Raw genomic sequence first — 20,555 nt, forward strand, 5'->3', positions numbered from 1 at the left:
CAACAGCTGTGTTTTAACCTGGTTCCCAAACACTACCATACTATAGCAGGCTGAGTTCCACATAGTAGTAATACAGTAAATACAAAGATAGATTAAACAGCTATTTTATTATTAATTAAATTTCAAAATAAATTATACTGTTCAACAGGAGAGTAAAACTTGTATTTTTACAAACTAGACCTTTAGAAAGAACTCTAGATGCCCTTGAGCATTTTCAAATTGTTACACTGTTCTGTGAGGAACTCTCCAGGCTTTCATGAATGTTATACAAAACTAGTTTCAAGAGAATAGGAATTAAATTTTGCTTTCCTGCCAGCAGCCAATAGTTTTACAGAAATTACTTCACCTCAAAATCCAAAGAACTTTCAGGAAAATTAACATTACTTCAACATAAATTAATTCTAACCTATAACATCAGCAACTATATTCAGCTATATTCAGAATACAATACAAAATGTCTTCCTTCTCATCCTATTCCTCAGAGCTCCTCTTTCTACTTTTTCTCATATTCAGACTTTCACCTCCCCTTCAGGAACATCTGTCCAGTCTCTCTATCTGCAAATACACGTGTGCTATTCAAAAATAATACTATGAGGAACGTTAATGATCTCTACTCTAGTGCTTGATCTTTCCACTCAAAATTATTTCTCTCTTTCTTTCTTCTTTTTATCATCCATCAGAAATTGTTTCCCACAAGATTCTAAGGAGCTTAAGTTTGACTGTGTATGTACCAAATACCAATACAAATCATCTGTTATGCAATGAATTTGCAATTAATATTTTACATATTAATATTTTTATTTAATTTCATTTATATTTTCATCAATGTACCTCAACAGAAGTGGTTGTAGTTATTTCTCTATATGGAGATCATTAGGTATTGTGGAGTTTACTACAATGAACAGCTTGTGTAAAAATAAGCCTGCATGAGAAGATGAAAAATTATATATGAAAGAAGTATTCTCAATTTCAACCCATATGAATTTCTTAAGGGGCAAACATTTAAAAAAATAAATCAAAAATCTGAAGACCCATTAAAGAGACTCTCCATTCATTCATCATAGATATTCTCTGCTGGTTTTGTGTTGCTTGGAGTTTTTTTTTAAAGTAACAAATACAGTAAGAGGGTCAGAAAGCACCAAACTGTGTTTAAAAAATATATCCCTATTTGGAACTTCACAAAAAAACCACACACACAAAATCACTGACACTAGACTTAAAGCCTCTCAGTTAGACTTTCCAGTTACAGTCAACCAGTTAAATATACATAAATTTAAATGTAAATGTTTATAGTAATATAACTGCAACTCTACACCATGACAATTGGTCCTTGACAAAGTCGAGTACTGAGCTTCCAGGGCTCCTTCCAAAAATAACACTTTCAAACCAAGCTGTCTGGTTAATATAAAATAATGGTGCTGAAAAGAAAGATTTTTTTCATATATATCAGCTTTTTCACATAACTGGAATTTTTAGTCTGTACTTATTAAACCACAGACATATGAATACCTACCCTGCATTGTTACTGACTGCTGTTATTCCCTTTACCCCAGTCTTCAGTAAACCACCAATGAGGTTTTCAGGAATCCCACACAATCCAAAACCTACACAAAAAAAAAAAAAAAAAAAAAAAGATTATGTAACAAGTGTTTGAAAGAACACAGAATGTTCAGAAGTATGAGAATTCAAAATCTTTTCTGAGTAGCTCCTTAGTGAACCAAATAAATCAACTTTTCCAGAAGGATTTGCCCTCTAGTACTGGAATCTCCCACTCACCAGACACTTCCAGTTCGGAGAAAGCTCTTTACCCATCAGAGTGGGCTTTTAGGGACGTGCTCCGGGGCCGTGGCTCTCCTTATGTGTGTCCTCAACCATGTACCCATTATTCCTCCTTCTCTTTCTACCCATTTAACCTTCCTATCTTTGCTGCACATCCCATAGCTTAGCCTGTGTAATTAGGTGATAAAAGTCTGGGAGTCTGAACACCCTTGGGATGATATCTGCCTGGAATCACAGTAATCTAGATCTCCACCAAGGCAAAAGAGTCTCACATTCCCACCTATTATGCAAGACTCCAGTACATCTAAAATGAAATGCCATGTCACACTACAAGCACTACCTTTTCACAGAATCACAGAATCAATTAGGTTCTAAAAGAACCTGAGATCTTCAAGGCTAACCTATCTTGGCCTCAAATCTTCTTTTCTTCATGAATTAGCAACAACAACAAAAACAAACAAACAGAATTCCTGCAGAAGGAATTTTGCTTCATTATGTATCTCCATTGAAGTGTTTTACAATGTTACATTCATTACTTCTGCAATAGTAAAACTACTTAAGAAATAGATAAATCACTTTTTTTAAAAATGCAGATTGAACACCATGAAATTGTGAAAAGCATCTACAATATCTAAACACTCAAGTAACAGTGAAAGTTACTATTATGCAAATTCTTGACTCTTCTGGAAATGCCACACATAAGCATTAAGTGTAACATATATAAGCATTATCTTCACTTCCTAACACAGAAACAGGTTAGGCAGTTTGTTGAAGGTCACAGAGACCCAGAGACTATGCAGACAAAGGATACAGACAAATATAAACCGTGTGAAACTACATAAAATAATCAAACCATGTGAAATGACAATGCTATCTTGAAAATTACCAAGCTCATTTTCTGGATTCAACCAAATACATTCCAGTTTTTGATTTTTGCAAATAGGGGAAAAAAAACCTATTTTTCTGAGGTTTTTTTCCCCTTCCCTACAACACAACCTGGATTTTCTCACTGAAAGAGTATGCCCCTCATGAGCAGAGTATGAAACCATTTGTTTAAAATATCATGCAATTCCATGGATTTTCAAATTAGTTAATGGTAAAAGAAACAAGGTAAATGAGTAAAAAGTACCTCATTACCATAACATGCTAGCAACCATAAAGAATTTAAATATTTACCACCAACAAGTATAGTTGCTCCATTGGGTATATCTTTTACAGCTTCAACAGGATCAGTGTAAAATTTGGTGTTGCGATGACAGCTGGTAGAAAAATAGCATCCACAGATCTGCAACAACAATAAAAGAAACAAGGGAATGAACAAAAGGCATTTTACTGTAGCTTTGTAATGAAGACCATGCCTCTGTCTAGATAAGGGGAAAACAGATACAAGAAGACATCGATGCTGTAAATACTAAGGGGGGATGGGGGGGGAAGGGAGAGCAGGGATGAGAAGGAAGGGAAGTGCAGGTGTCCAAAACAAGAGAATTCCATCCTAAATTACCGACAAATTGTGCCTTTCTGAGAACAGATTTACAAAAGCAATGCCTAAGCACAAGCTGGAGCCATCCAGAGACTCCTTAAACCTATATATTGCTACATGAGCTTCAAAGGCATCCAGACACTAAACATAATCAGAAACTGCTGAAAGAAAGACAACACCACCACAAAATTTGAGTAGAAGCCACAAAACAATAGGAAGGACAGCAGTATGGTAAGCAGGGACACCCTTCCACAGAGTGAACCCTCCCCCAGTTTCCTTGTGCAGTCTCAGAACTTTCTAATGTAGTCTTAGAGATCCTCATGTTGTTGAAGAACAGCCCATAATCAAGGAGACTCCAAGAAATGCATGGAATATGGAGGGCAAGAGGGAAATCAACATAAATCCCACCCCGAAACCTGTATCTCACAGTGCAAAGCCATTACACAGTAGTCACCATAACTTATGTACATACTGCTATGTATTTAGGTCACAGTTACCTTTTTTTTCTCATTAAGTATTTACCACTAATACCATGCATTAATACTACTCAAGTATTTGTTCAGGCACCAGAAGAAAAATTGACACCTAAGTCACTATGTTGAAACACTCTCAATAAATTCAGAAAATCTGAAAGCTAAAGTACTACCTACTGGTGTTTCAAGTCCTAGCTTGATAGCAGGAGTGAAAAAAATTATATTGTGAAAGAAAGAGAAAATTAATAAATAAATAAGGTAATCTACACATTTTGAAGACAATAGTCCAATTATTCCCTGAAGAGTTACCTTAAGAGTTACCTACAGTTACAATGAGGGCAACAAATTTTGGCTCAGTTTCAATATTACACAGGCTGTTCCCTTTTTATAATTAAAGCTTCAAGAGTTTATATTGTATATTAAGAAAACCCTTCTGAATGGAAGATTACCTCCTTCCCAGTGGGGACCATGATGTTCCTCTGCTTTGATGGGCTCAATAAAAAAATCAGTATGTGGGTCATAAGAAACAATGTCATTTGAGAAAAACTGCAACAGCCTTCTTCATGCCAAATTATACCATGAATGTTTCTCCACTGATCCATGGTACTTGAAAAGTCATGGAGTCAGGTGCAATCCCTTGAGACTTCCCTGAGGGAAACACTGTGCCCATCTTTAAAAAGGTAAAAAAGGAGGACCCCAGGAACTACCAACCTGGCAACCTCATCTCTCTGCTTGGGAAGGCCATGGCACAGATCCTCCTGGCAGCTGTACTAAGGCACAGGAAGACAGGGAGATGATTCAGGACAGCCAGCACAGCTTCACTGAGGACAACTCCTGCCTGATCATACTAGTTACCTTCTGTGATGGAGTGACCACATCAGCAAACAAGGCAAGGGCTATGGATTCATCTGCACTTCTGTAAAGCCTTTGACACAGTCTCCCACAACATCCTTGTCTCTAATTTGGAGAGAGATGGGTTTGATTGCATGGATTTGGTGGATGAGGAATTAGTTGGATGGCTACATCCAGAGGGGAGTGGCCAAAGGCTCAGAGTCCTGAGGGATTCCTCAGGGGTTCATGCTGGGACCAAGACTGCTTTGTATCTTCATCAATGACAAAGAGAGATCAGCTATACACTCAGCCAGTTTGCAGGTGACACCAAGGTAGCCAGTGCAGCTGATAACCCTGAGGGATACAATGCCATCCAGAGGGACCTGAACAAGCTCAAGAAGCATGTCTGTGGGAATATTAAAGGGTTCCACAAAGCTAAATGCTGGTGCTGCACCTGCATCAGGGAAACCCCAGGCCTGAGTACAGACTGAAAGAGGAACTCATTGACTACTTGGTGCTGCTGGTAGGTGAGAAGCTGCACATACCTCAGCCATGGCACTCACAGCCCAGAGAGCCATACGTGTCCTGGGCTGCATCCAGAGCAGTGTGGCCAGCAGATTGAGGGAGGGGATTCTGCCCCTCTGCTCTGCTGAGACCCACTGGAGCACTGCATCCAGCTCTCAGGACCTCTGAACAGGAAGGACATCGACCTGTCAGGACAGGTCCAGAGCAGTATTAAATGCTGGCAGCTTTGGGAATCAGTACAACAGGTCTGCAAGAGGACTTGAGGGCCAGGGCTGGAAGGAAGCCAGGCCTCTGCTGTATCCCTGTACCCACGTATAGGAAAGTATTTCAGAGGCCACGTGATACCTTTTCTTTAATCTTCCCGACTGTGTGCAACAGTGATGAACAGAGAAGCCTGTGTTACACAAGTGTGCATTTGCAGGTTGGATGTCTCCAATGAGTGCATTGCTCTTCTATCCTAAATATGCTCCTCTCCTCGTCTCTTTCCTACCCACCCCGTTGCTTGAGAGCAATGGGATTTCAGGGACCTAAGGCACCAGGGATCACCTATGCTTCCCTGCACACTGAGGCAGCAAGCTAAGACCTCAGGAACTGGCAGCAATTCTGGCAGGTTTAAGGAAGTAACATGGGGACCGATGAGCTCCTTCCTAGAATAATCTACAGATTTTAATTATCTGGAAAAGGAAAAATACGACATAGCAAAACAAAACCTGAAAGTGCTATGATTTGTCCATAAGGATATCAGGAGCAGTAAACACAGGCATGAGAAAGTGAGCTTTTTCAAATAAAATAAATTAAGCCACAGAGACACTTCTGGCTGAAGAAACAAAAAAATAACTTTGCTATGGTTACATGTGGGCTGGAAACCTTTAAATCTGTGAGATTTGGCAGAAGCTTCCCATAGGAAGGGAGCTGCACGGCTGCACAGCACACGTTTACGGATAGCAGTAGATGGCGGGGCTGCCAGCGAGCTGTGCACACCTGCCGCCCACCTCCGCGAGAGGAGGCGGTGAGAGCAACATGGGAATACACAGCAGCACACTGTAACTGTGCTGCCTTTTGAAATTATGGGGATCGAAATGAATAATAATAACTTAAATATGCAAACAACACCAAAAAAACCTCAAAGCCAAGCCTCCTTGCCAGCTTCTCAAGGTCACCGCATCCCCACCCGCCGCCGGGCCCGGGCCTGCGGCGGGGCCGCGCTCTGCCCTCCCTCCCGCTCCCGCCGCCCGCGGGGCTGCCGCGGGACAAGCCCTCGCTTGTCGAACAAAGCCATCGCTTCCCCGCGGGGCGGGAAGCGCCTCTCCGGGGCCGCAGGGCGGCCGCCCACCCGGGGCTCGGCTACCCCCCGCCACACACGCCGACCCCGGCGCGGGCGGCTGCGAGCGGGGTCCCCGCCAAGGTCACCCGGCGGGCAGGGCGAGGCGAAGGGGCTCGGACCCGCCTTCCCCGCCGCCCCTCGCCCTTACCTCAGCCCTGCGTGCGGCGGGGAGGAGGATGCGGCGGCCGAGGGGCGGCAGGAGGAATTTGAACGCCGCCATCTTCGCGTTGAGCGGCTGTCGGGGAGCGGAGCGGGGTCGGGAGCCGGGCCGGGCTGGGGCGGCGGCTGCGGGAGCCCAAGGCGGGACGCGGGGAGCAGGAGCGCCGGGACAGCGGAACCCGCGGCGGAGGGAGGGCGAGGGGCTCGGCCCTGACGTGCGCTGACGTCGGTGCGCCCGAGGCGGGGCCGCCGACCGAGGGGGCCGGAGGGTTGAATGCCTCCGGTGTCCCCTCGGCCGCCGGCTCCGTCCGGGACCCGGGAGAGCTGTCCAGCCGCCCCGCGCCTGCCGAGTACACGCAGCCCGTCCCGGGCGCTGTCCCACGGGAGGGAGCAGCCCCCACTCCTGCAGCTCCACTGATGCCTCCCCTCCATCGTCAGCGGGTTTGTTCATAAAAACCATCAGAACCCGCGCAAAACACAGCTGGGCAAACTCTATCAATCAGCAGCACACCAGTGTAACAATGCTACAATCACTTCAGCAAACAAGAGCTTTTCCTGGTTTTCTTTTCTTTTTCCTATTTTCCTTTCCACAGTTTCCACAGATGGACAACTCAGATGTGCCATCTCAGCCTTTTCCCCCATAAAGTTAAGGTTGCTTAAATTTCTGAGTTGTCACTTTGTGACCAAGGACTAGCAGCACAAGAATTAAGCAAAGGGCAGAGCCTAAATGGTTAAGTTTCCAGTGCATAGTGTCAGGGTGACCCAGACTCCAAAAAGCACATGGCCTCACAGAGTGCCGGGAGGCTATGTTTGGGTGGGAAAATGTTACTGGAATAGATGTATACTTGTTGAAGCGGCAGCCACATGATGTGAACTGCTGGCCCTTTTGCTGCTGCTCGAAGGAAAGTTCAAAATATGCCTCTGCTGTTATTTACACTTCCTAAAAATACTCCTAATGATCAGTGCATGCCCTAAAGATGCCCAATGCAACAGAAGGATTCACAGAAAAAAATGTGAGAAGCTGTTTAGAGGCAGGAAAAGAGAAATTCTCCTCACGCACATGACGGGAGGTCACACTTCTGGCAGGTCATGCTGACCCTTGTCTTGTTTCCAGGCAGTTTCCAATGCAGCTGCCAGCCTCACTGTAATTTGCCATTGTGGTAATCAACATGCGGAAGGATAAGTTACAAGGAAAACAAGATCTTCAGAGTGTGCTGCTGGTCTACAAAATGTTCCTGCAGAACCCGCCCATTTTATTCAGAACACAGGTCCCGCCTTGCTGCTGGTCGCCCGTGGCCTGCCACTCCCTTATATAAGCATTTTGAAAATTGCTGTTTCCCGCACTTACAGTTCACATAACAGGCAAACCTTGTAGATACCAGTGAAAAGTGGGGAGGACACCTTCACTACTGTGAAGGTTTTCAGTAGTTTTCTAATTATTCACCATATTTAGCTATGTTTGGGATTGTGCCAGGTGAAAAAAGCTACAAATTACAGGGACATAATAAACTAAAACCAAAATAATAGCACAGCTTGTATTCTTATGGGACTAAGTATTAGTATAAAAGTTTCACTGGATTTACAAACCTTGGTTCTAGCTAAATCTTGTGTAAACAAGTAAATTCCTTAAGTCATGTTTCCTTTAGGCAAAATTTCCCTAAGCATAGAAAAACTTGTCTAAAGAAAGTTTATTCTCTTCAGTTCAGTAAGCTATCTTCCTTTAAACCAACAGAGTGCACTCCCGAATTTATCAAAGTGTTCAGCACTGAGTATTTGTTATATACACAACTAGCTTTTGTTTTGCATGGAGTTTGCACTGTTTGAGATTCCAACAGTGCTCCTCTTTGCAGACTGAAGGAAAGGGGCTAACTGCATGCAGTAGGTATAGTGATGAGTATTAATACCTCCTTGGAACATCTCTTATGCAAAACTGTTTAGTCTACTTACATAAATTAGTTTATGAACTAAATTTTCCTTATCAGGTGCTACAGATTATATTAACGCTTTTTTTTTTTTAATTGCAAAGTTCACATGCTTTGGACTGCAAGCATTTTATTTTGGCTTAGAAAAGTTCCAAACATTACTGTTAGAGTAGATAAAATAATTTTTCTGGAGTAGCTTAGAAAGAACAGTAGATCAACCTTTTTTTGAGATGTCTGAAAGTTCTTCACACAATGAGAACTACAACTAAGCAGCCAGCGTGAAACAAGTCTCTATAATGATCAAGAATTTTTCAATATATTATTTTGTAGTGAAGTAAATCACATGACAGCAGTAAATGTGAGTCAAAACACTTTCCAAATTCAACAGCATTTACACCAAGGTTTTGAACCCTTGGTGCCCAAAACAAGTCAGCAGGTAGACATTCTGGAGCAGCCACAGGTTAATCATTATATACACTGTATAACACCAGCTTACTTATACTACTACCAAGCATAAGATGTCAAAGTCAGCACACCAATACAGTGAAATAATATTGTCCAAAGAAGCCATCAAAGAGTGAGCAGGGAGTTCAGAGGTTTGATTTACCTGCACAGGGGGAAGAACTGTAATTCTGAGGTAAAGAACTTTGTTTCTCAATTATTTTTTCCCCCTTAAATTCATTTATACTTGACCCAGGCTTTAGCTAATTAAAATGTAGCAATTTACCTTTCTTTCAGACCCACTGGAAAATTCAGTTAGTGAGGCATGAAAGCCACATATGGAGCCACAGAGAAGGGAAAGCTCATTTAACTGTGCAGCAAATAGAACACACCTAGACAACACCTAACCTTATCTTCAACATGTTAATAGGTCCCAGTTCTGAAACAAGAGTTCGGTTTTTCAGTACTTTTGATTATTACTCAAAATATTAAAGTATTGTTTATATTATTCATTTAAGCGAACTTGCAACTCATCTTTGAGTCATTTGATTCCCTTGATGTGGGACGGCAAGTCAACAAAAATCGAAACATTATTTCATGGCATCCTGATATTCCTGCAAGAATGGAGTGCTACAGGGAAAACAAACAAAGAGAGGATAAAAAACTCATGATACTGACCTAAAAGCATTAAATAATAACAAATACGATGAGAATATGAAAATACTTACAAGCTCTGTGTAATACATTCAACAATTTTAAGATCAACTCATAGCACTTACAGAATATATGACTAGGGGAAGACAAAAGGGCTGCTACCTGCATGACTAATGATCACACTGGGAAGCCATGGGAACTTAAATATTCAACTTATTAACAAGATTTCAGTGAAAGGAAGGTCATTACAAAAAAGATAAAATACAAGTCTAATTAAAACTATATATGTTAAAAGTCAGCAGGGATTAAACAAATGTAAGTTCAAAAATAATTAAATATAAATGCCAAAGACAAAATTAAACTGGAGAACAAACAAACAATAACAAAACCTCCCAAACCCTAAAAGCTGTTTTCTAGATGGTTGTGGAAATGTAAAGCAAATGAGAGAAGCACAAAGCCAAAGTTTTTGAAGGGAACAACACTTGAACCTCTTGAGGAATCTCTTTGCTAACTTTCCTTTTATAGTCCTAAACTTAAGGTAAAGAGGGATACCAAATTATGAAAGGATAGAGAAGCTACATAATAAGGAAGAACCAACACCACTTTGGCAAGAGCAGTTCTTTATCCACAAAGGACTTCTTGAGCAGATAATGTTAATTCCTCAAATATTTTTGTTACAGTGAATATTGCACAGTAGAATACAGTATAATACTAGAGTACTGTATAATAATAATGATGACTACTGTATAATAATAATAATATATAGTAGAATACTAGAGCTCATCTAATTAGGGAATTTTTTCTTAAATTAAAATAGATTTTAAAAAACTAAAAAAAAATTTCAAACCAAGCAAACAGAAAACCCACTAACTGTATGAGGCGTTCCGTACAATGAAAAACATTCTTAGGGTTTTTGGGGTTTTTGTTGTTGCTTTCATATTTGTCCAGTTTTCCTTATACCAGACTCATATTTTGGGTAGAAATTTGCCCTACTTTCATATAAATTATACAGAAGCTTCTATATTTTGTCAGACTATCATATCATTATTAAAAGCTAAGTAATTATGCAGAACTTTTTAGAAGCCACTGAATATTTTATACTCAGCAAAATTTGAGAATTAAGTTACCACAGCAAATTTTTAACCTTGACAGCACTTGAGAGGTAGCCACTGAAATATCAGCAGTTAAATCAACAATTAAGTAGTTACTGCAATTTGGTAGTCTTAAAAAAATGGCAGAACTTCAAACTTTCTCCCCACTGCAAATGCTGCATCTCAATTTGAAACCACAGTACTTACAAGGTGTAATTATACAGCACTTAAAATTAAGTTATCATTTTTCTTTGAACAGAAATACAGAGTCTGTTACTCAGCATGATCCTTAGCACTTCTATTCACAATTATGTATTGCTCATTTAGTAACTGGTGTTAATATTGTCTAAATAAGTGCAATAACCTTTGTCAGTGACAGTCAGTTCTGGAGAAAGGATAAGTGACTTATCATTCCTTTACAGCAGGAGTGAGGAAACCCCAAAATGTCTATTCAGCAGATATTTGCAGACATCAGCTGCACAAGTTCTGTATGCTTGTGTATTTGATATTTATGGAGGATGGCATAAATGCCTATTCAGAAAAGGCTACTAGCCTCTGACTCCTCACATTTGTCAGGAATTTTCTGGTGCAAAAATGCAACAGAATCGGAAAGTCTTTCCTCCCACATCCTCTGATCAAACTGTAAGAATGGGGTTTTTTACACTCCATACCAATGGTGCTGTAAGGGTAAACATAGCGAAAGTCACACGACAAGTCAGTTCATGTTTGGTAGCACTACTGTAACAGGCTTTTCTGGATTTTGCAATGCAATGTTACATTAATTAAGGGTTCTTTCAAATAAACCTCAAGAGCAACGGAATGTACCATAAAAACACAACTGAGGTAGACTTTGCAAAACTGCTAGTAAACCAATTTATTTCTTCCATTTGATACACAACATACAAAATGAATATGGAGCCTTAATAAGATCATGTGGGTATTCTTTTGCAGAGGTCATACACAGTGAACAGATCACATGCACACACCCTATCCCACACCTTGCTAGGGCTATACAATAAGACTACAAGGCCAAGCTGCCAGGGCTGTAAATGAAGAAAGGCAACACCTGCCTGGTCAGCAGGTTTCGCCTGCAACTGTGGTTTCCTCTTTGAAACTTGGACTTTGCCATCTATTTCATGGGTGTGGAGCTAAATTAGAAAGCACCATTTCTTGTCTACAAGAATCTAGCATGCAAACTCATGCATGTAGTCTAAGCTCTTGTAATTACTTTATCATCTACTGACAAGGGAGACAATTCAATGCATGCACTAAAAAAACCAAGTGCAAATCCATCTTCCAACTGGTTTGGATGCTAATTGTTTTTCCTAATTCTTCTAGTCCATCCAACTGCAGAAGAGCAGATGTCTGGATGTCAGAACAGCTTCTCTCTTAGAGTGAGCAGCTTATCAATGGCTTGTTTTGTATTCTCAACAGTCCAAAACTTCCATGTCTAAAAGCAGAAAGCCCTTTACAGCGACATTCCATTTCTCAGTCACAAGCAAATTAAGGGAATTAGTAAGGAATATAACACCTTGCACACAAGATAAATGGAAAAATAAGAAAATTTTACTGTTAATTTTTTTTGGAAGGTGAATTAAAATTAACTCCTACAATTCACTTCTCTATCTTTTTAAAAGACCTCTTAGAATCCTTGAGTCTTAGAGCACCATGTTTTCCTTCACCCACCCCCTGGTTTTGGTAGAGTAAATCTGTCTGATTTTAAAACTGGTTCTACAAGTACACACTCAGAAGGAGCTCTGAAGCCTGCTAAGCCTAAGCAGCAGATTCCATGCGTTTACAAGCACACAGTTGCTTGTTGCAAAGCTCTTGGGCTTCTTGCTCTCAACTTCAGCATATCCGACCATCTCATCAGAGATCCTGATAGTTTGTTTCTGGGGCCAGTTTGATGAAGACTTGCATGCTCTGGTTTTCAAGTTTTCAGTAAACACAATCATTTCACATTGACATCAATTCCACGAGATGTCCTGGTTAAAACCTTGATTGTACTGAGCGCGTTGGTGACACCCCGTGGCATCCTGCTGAACTCTCTAGCGCAAATGGCTTCGGTCTTTGACATTTGTCTTCTCAGTATCAATGCCCGTTCTCACTTAAGACTAACAGGCACCAATGAAGTGCTACTTCTGTAGCAAATTTGCCATAGAGAACATTAAGTAGCAATGGTAACAAGCAAGATTGGATTGAAATGAATTGCTATGGGAATGGCAAAAAGGTCTCAAGACTCCCACATAATTTTAGAATGTATATTCACATTACTAGATTATTTATCCAAGTGATAAACATGACAGTTTTTGCTTGTAGCACATTTACATTGTTAATAAGTTCAAGCAATCACTTGAAGACTTTCACTTAGCTTGCCAGTTATGCACAACAGGAATCAGAAAATTTGTCAACAATCTTGAATTTTTCCTTTACCTCACAGGGTAAAACCTTGCATATCATTATCATAGTTTGCCACTTCAACAGTTGCACACTGTAACAGGAATTACCTTTGACAAGATTAGGTTATTAAATTCAGTATGTTTGTATTTATTTTCTTATGACGTCGGAAGACGGGGTATGTTGTTGAGCATAGGCTCAAGAGGGTACTCTTGGCAGTGGCACTCACAGGTAGCAGATTTCCAGCAAGCCAACCAGAATGCCACAGACACCTCACATCCTGCCCCGCAACAAATGTACAACAAACACGGACTTCCTGCTCAAGCAAGGGCAGTGCATCAATATGCATAGCTGAACATCCAACTGTAGCACTGGAAAAGGGGTCAGGAGGCTTTTAACATGGATGAGCCTTCCAACCACATTAATCTGAAAGATGCAACCATGTAAGCACAATTTAAAACTCAGTGTCATAGAGAGTGGGAAGATGTGTCAAGAGACCCAAGTAGCTGATGAAACTAATTTTCTTCCAAGAGTAATGCTTGCCAGACTAAGGCATGACACCTGTCTCATGTACATTTATTCTTATCCATTGCATGATCTTTTTAGGAATGTTGATTGGTTGGTTTGGGTTTTCTGCCATCAAGACAAATCCTAGAAAAACAAGAAAAGCTTCAGTGCTAAGTGCTACATAGATTAATTCAACACCCCAATTAGTGGATTTAATTTTGCTATGATCCAAGGGAATTAACTGTATAAAACCTCTTACAAAGGCAAAAAACTTCAGTAAATGCCAAATAAAGATTCTCTCTGCAGATGCTATACATAACAGTTTCATAACGAAGCTACAGTCTCTTTTTACAGACATTCAGATCAGCTTGATGATTCAGCTGCACACTGGCTCTGTGCTAGAAGTGGGCAGCATTCAGTCAAACAAGAGAGTCGATGCTCTGAACCAAACCATCACACTAGACTCTAGAATTAATACAATTGAAGATGGGAACTGACAAGAGTCTGTTTGACCAAAGAACATTACTTCTGTTTTTGCTGTAAGTCGACTGTGAAATAATACCATAAATTACAAACATAGTGATCTGTAACACTTGGAGACTGGGACAAAGACTGATGTAAGCAAGTTCTCCCAGACCAACACTTACAGAAGGTAATAAACGAGATGTGGCAGGCACACCATTCCTCTGGATGAAGGCTTACAGTGTACACACCATTCTTTGTTCATTAACCATGTAATAGACAAACCCAGGTTTCCCTGCCTGTTGAAAATAAACCATTTCATTACATATAGAAGATTGTACAGAAGATTTATGATTCCTATTTAAAAAGAAATTGCTTCAGTTCTCCCTCAAACATCAAGAAGTTCCTATATGTCAGTCTTTAATGCTCCCCTCTTCTAGGGAGGTCACTTTAAAAGACAGCAGTTCCAACATCAAAGTTCTGTGCATGCCACTCTAACAACCAGATATCAAACTGCTAAATTACCTTCTATGTTCAGAACTTATTTCAAATCCAGTACCACATTGTTCCAGTAGCAGGCTGTAAGAAAGCAGCTGGTTCATATTTTGTCAGGGCACCACCTGAACAATAAACAAAATGGAAAGCAGGTAGAACAAAAAACAGACATATAAGATAAGGTAAACAGAAATATGACACACCTGCAATTTCTAATTACTGGCATTCACATGCCTGTCCAAAATAAATATATTTCACATCTATTGACACAAAGGTAAAATTTCCATTATAGGTCACCCTTATTCTCTGATTTTATGTTTGGCATGGACAATATGAATATCAAATGCTCTCACCTGGATATATTTCAGACTACACAGCCTAATTTTAAGAGGGATGACTGAATTTGATACTGCCCTTTATAATGTCATGAATAATGACATTATGAATAATCCCATGATATTATTCCATATGACTCTAAATTCTGGAAATCATTTCATAGTCCTTAATCCCACAAAGGTGAAGGAAATATTTGGTAATGATTTTCCACTTCCTTAGCATTATTATGAATAAATTCCAGTTTTGCTCCCCTTCCCTGGTAATTGCAAAGCCATGAAGCAAAAGAGGCAGAACGTATATCTCCTTTTTTTGAACTTGAAGAGTGTCTGAAAGGCGATTAGCATACTATTGACCATCAGATATTACTAGAGATATTATTAGTTACAACAAACACATGAAGCTAACATACAGTAAATAAAGACCTCTGTTTCATATTTTCTGGGCATAAATACAAATATTTATTTTGCTTATATTCAATAACAGAAATATCTACTTCAAATAATACAGTGATGAAAGACAATTGGAGGAACCAAATATTCTGCAACAGATTTTAATAAATTTAGCTTTACTCAAGTATTTTTGTAACTAACTCTTCTTGTACTCCTCAACTAATTATTCATGCTTGAAAAATAAGGGCAAATACTTATTGTTGAAATCATGGTAATTCCATGTCATTCTAAGATCCTCTACCAAATACAGTTTTATAACTTCTGCCATTTTCTACAGGACTTAAAGCATGCTATGCTGCTTTATTTGCTACAAACTCAAGCTAGCCAAATACATCTATATTAACATCCATGATACTCTCCTTGTTAGTTTTAAACACAAATTTTGACCACAGACTCTAAAACTGTTAGGAATGTGCTAAGGAATAAAAATAAATCTAACAGCTCCTGAGTCTTGTCTGATAATGTCTGATCTAATCTTTCTATCTCTCTAATGCCACTATTTTTTTTTCCATTACTAATTACTTCCACCTCCACACAACAATTTTTTCCCCTTTTCTTTTTTTTTTTCTTAATATTAGGAGTCTGTGGCGGTACCAGTTGTCAGTTTCTCTGGGTCTGGATTGAAGGCACTTGAGATGGTATTTGATGTTCGGACTCAGGTGTTTATTATTTCTTATCAGTAAAACAGTCTCACTACTGTGAGTTCGGCAGCTTTTCATTAGAAGGCACAAAATGGCAACAATCTCTGGTTACAAAGTCTTTTATGATGAAACTGTCCAATTAAGAACTGACACCTAGATTATTTCCCCTTTTAACCCAATAACTGATCCCACAGAGCCCACAAGGCAGACTTTTCTGCCCAAATACAAAATGCCACCCAAACCCATGAAGAAGAAGGAAGAAGAAGCATGAAGGAGAAACCCAGGGTGACATCCTATGCCCTCCATCTCACTTTCATTCACAACATATTAAAAATCCCAAAACCCAAAGTTCTCACCAAGTGATATACCTGCACTACTCTCTATAATCTACTTCACACTTTTGTGGATTCTAGTCTATCTTGAAATCTAGGAAACTTTCTCCATGAATGAGGGTCAAAGTCAGTGCTCCCCTGGGGGTCAGGGCATCCCAGAGCAGACAGAGGAATATTCCCGGTGCCCTGGGTTTCCACAGAGTCAATTCTTAACTAAAGCAAGCAGTAAGAAATCCAGTGATCACCAGGCTTTGTAACCTCTGGTCAGAGGACTAATTTGCTAGAAGCAAATTAGCTTTCTTTCCAGAGAGCAAAACGGTCAGCAGTCAGAAGGCTGAGGGGTGACCTCACAGGAATCTGCATCCTCCTAACCAGGAACAGGGAGGCAGAGGAGGGGAAGGTGCTGATCTCCCCTCTCTGGTGACCTGCATCAGGACATGAGGAAATGGAACGAAGCTGCACCATGAGAAGTTCAGGTTGGACATTAGGGAGTTGGACTTGCTGATCCTTATGGGTTCCTTCCAGCCTAGAGGTTATTATAAATATTACCTATTTTTAGTGTCACAGTTTAAGAAAATTTGCACAATTCAAAATATCTTGAACCTGCTAATAATAATAAAAATTTATCAATCACTGCTGTGCAAATCTGCATTTCTTAGATGATACTGTATTTTTTATTAAAGCTAAAGACATTTCCCTAGTTTAAATAATATTAAATACACAAAGGAACAACTCTCTTGTGTTGAAGCAGTGTTTCTTTAACTTTCAATATAAATAATGTATGTCCTACAGCTACTAAAGCAGAGTAACTATGTATATCCAATACATTACTTATCCTAGTATGTTCCAAGTTTTCAGGTATTTTGAGATGTCGGGCTAGCCCAGTTTCGCAGTTACATATATCAGGGCAGTTAGCAATTGTTGATGGAATACCACAGGACAAAAATAACTCCCAAGCGTATCATTACAACCAGCCTGTTCTCTAGCAGCATACACATTTACACACACACACCAGAAGGACAAGAGCATGTGGTTTGGAAGGAAAGAAGCTACAGAATCCAATGTAGCAATCTACAGAGTCTACTTTAATTTGCACCATATATACATACATGCACATATACATAGAGATTCATCTATATACAAAACCAAAATATCAGAAGAACTATAGTGGCAATTGCCCCTGAAGGACAAAATCATGCTAGCTTTCCTTCTTCCATCAACCACACTGTTGGCACACAACAACAGTGTGTCTTCTTGTTATTCTTCCATCAGTTTAGGAACAGAGCATGTCTCTAAACATCAAACACCTTACCTCATCCACATTGATAACAGGTACCTTAAAAACAAGCAGGTAGTGCTAGGCACTGAAAGAGCACAAATCCCACCTGAATTCCCTCACCAGAGATAATTTTATCTTAACTGTTCCCTAGAATATGAAGTGAACAATTTTTTTGCTTCAACATAATTTATGGTGTCACTCAGAGTTTCTTTTTAAACATAGAAATATTCAGGAAAATATTTGATGCACCTTCATGTGATGCTCTAGGAATTTGAATGCTACATTTCCCAAGCTCTGAGAAGAATCGTGAGAGGTAGCAAATCCTGAACAGCTCCACTCTCCTTGAAATATCCAACAGACGGGGATTTCATTCAAACAGGTTCTAAGCAAAAGCAAAAAATAAGGCAAAGGAGGTCACCATTCTCTCAAATAATCAGACACCGTGTCTTTCTCCAGTCTTCAAAATGGTGCACTTTGCATGGTGTGAGGAAAAGGCTGGCACAGCAGCTCCATAAACTACAAAACAGAGCCTGGGGGTTTAGTGCCCAAGGGAATACAGCTTGGGGAAGAGATGGGCAGAGGCTGTTCAGAGCCCAATCCAGGCAGGAGAGAGGCAGAGGCTGCCTTGGGTAAGGGCTTGGCAACTGCAGTGAGGAGGCAGCACCCCATGCCAGTTCAGCCCCCCAACCCTTTTCCAGGCTCTGCAGTCTCTCAGTTACTTGCCCTGAATTCCTGTCATCTCTGTTCCTCACAAACCAGCTCCCAGTGAGAGTACGTAGGGTATGAGAGAAAAAAGCGCCAAGAAAAATGCCACTAGAGATGTCTTCTACTCCCTTACACATTTCATGATAAAAATCAAGTCGGGGGAAATAAAAACCCAAACACTACAAATATTCCAAGTTTAACCTTTGTACAGCTTTTATTTTACCAGCTTGGTATTAACATAAACACACCTCTTTCATCTCAGCAACTGATAAGGTCAAAACCAATTTCACTGGATATTTACAGAAAGAGTGGATAACAATATCTGGGAAAAAAACAGTCACTGCATATGCACATAGCTTTGAAAATGAATACAACTAAAGTAACCTGCGGCAGTGCCTGAAGCACAGGAAATAAAAATACCACTTCCTTTATCAGATGAGTCAACATGCAACCATTTGGTGTTTTGTTCTAGTTTAGGTTGTTTGGGACTCTTTAATTTTTTTTTTTTTTTTTTTTTTTTACAGGAGACATCTTCAAGGCTGTGTGACATCTCCTTCACTATTAAGGGCTGATGCACCTGCCCATTTGACTAGGTATGGAAAATGCAACACTTAAATCAAAGCTGAGGATTGAAGAGGAGAAGTAAGGACAAAGTAAGCAAAGGATCTGAAGAAGAGGATGTCTCAATCTCACAAGCCTTTTTCAGTCCCAAAGCTGACAACATGAAAAGTGCTCTATTTCACTTAAGGCATGAAGCACCATCTCTTCCACTCACAGGTTAGCTACCAGAATGCTTTTGGTATTCTTAATACGGATGCTCCTTTGATGAAAAATTGCATCTGAATATCAACTATGCAGGAACGAACAACAACAATACATATCCAATCAAAACACTTATTTCTTCTACAAATCAAACCATTTTGGGAAGAAAACACAAATTTTCATTCTAGGTTCTACTTTTTTGTTGTATTAAATATGTTTGGCAATTCTTTCATAAGACATAAGACAAATAACAGCAAAAATTACTCTTCCTGTAAGTAGACATCTTTTCACTTCTAAAGTACTCCAGTAAGCGACACTTTATTTTCGGGGGATGCAGGGAGGGGGAGGCTTGGTTGAGAGAGTCTTTGCTTGGTTGCTTGGTTGCTTGGTTGGTTTTTTTAGGTACTTTGGTGGAACATGGGCATTGACAGAATGAATAGTATATGACCTCAAAATGGGAAAATGTCTTTACTCAATTATTCTTTCAAAATATTCAAGTTGACAAATTTCTCAATATTATGTGAATTTTTTTTTTTACATTACTAGAATAGGCACTGCAGTATTAGCTTTTTCCAGGCAGGTAAAGATATAGAGAAGGCTAGGGAAACAATATCATAAAATGTAGCACTTTTATAACTAGACAACACCAAGTATTTGATGATTGACTGTCAGATAGTGGGAAGATGTTTTAAAAATAAAAGGAAAGCTTACAGTTTTCCTCTCATATATGCAAACTCTATTATTTATGAAGTTCATGAAGAGAATTATTGAAAGCTGGACAAAATGTTGGAGCAAGTGCTTCATTTCTCTAATCAAAGGTGTTTCATTTCAGGATTATTTAAATGTATTTTCACAGTTGTAATTCAGCATTTTAAGTAATTAAATGCTAAAACCTAGTTAAAAAAAACAAACAACCTGTTCATTGAAAAGTAAAGCCCCCAAGTGTGGGCTTGATCTTTGCTGCCTTTGTTTCAGTTTATTTTATGGACAGCACCTATTTTGCAGTGAGGCTGGAAAGCATTCATTGATAGGGGCAAAACCCCAGTCAAATTTTTGCAGTGGAAAACGACTGGGGGTGCTGGTGACAGCAGCTGAACATGAGCCAGGGTGTGCCCAGGTGGCCAAGAAGGGCAATGGCATCCTGGCCTGGATCAGCAATGGTGTGGCCAGCAGGAGCAGGGCAGGGATTGTCCCCCTGTGCTGGGCACTGGTGAGGCCACACCTGAAATTCTGCTCTGGGCCCTGCAATTCAAGGGAGGATACCGAGCTGCTGGAACACGTCCAGAGAAGGGCAGCAGAGGTGGGACAGGGTCTGGAACACAAGTCCTGTGAGGAGCAGCTGAGGGAGCTGGGAGTGTTTAGTCTGGAGAAAAAAGAGGCTCAAGGGAGACCTTTCCATTCTCCGCAGCTGCCGCACCGGAGGCTCTGGCCAGGCGGGGTCAGCCTCTTCTCCGGGCGACCAGCGACAGGAAGAGAGGAAATAGTTTCAACCTGTGCCATGGAAGGTCTAG

General features: G+C 40.2%; 1 protein-coding gene across 1 annotated transcript in view; it reads right to left on the minus strand.

Moving 5' to 3' along the window:
* OXCT1 (3-oxoacid CoA-transferase 1) overlaps positions 1-7,046 on the minus strand; it is an 81,930-nt gene extending 74,884 nt beyond the window's left edge. The window contains exons 1-3 of the mRNA XM_038123577.1: positions 6,561-7,046; positions 2,956-3,064; positions 1,514-1,604 (exon numbers count right to left, since the gene is read on the minus strand). Of these exons, the coding sequence (XP_037979505.1) occupies positions 1,514-1,604; positions 2,956-3,064; positions 6,561-7,031 (671 nt within the window). The 5' untranslated portion in view covers positions 7,032-7,046. The remainder of the gene's footprint in view (positions 1-1,513; positions 1,605-2,955; positions 3,065-6,560) is intronic.
* Positions 7,047-20,555: the final 13,509 nt, after the last annotated feature.

Source organism: Motacilla alba, chromosome Z, assembly GCF_015832195.1.
Source record: "Motacilla alba alba isolate MOTALB_02 chromosome Z, Motacilla_alba_V1.0_pri, whole genome shotgun sequence".
Lineage (NCBI taxonomy): Eukaryota > Metazoa > Chordata > Aves > Passeriformes > Motacillidae > Motacilla > Motacilla alba.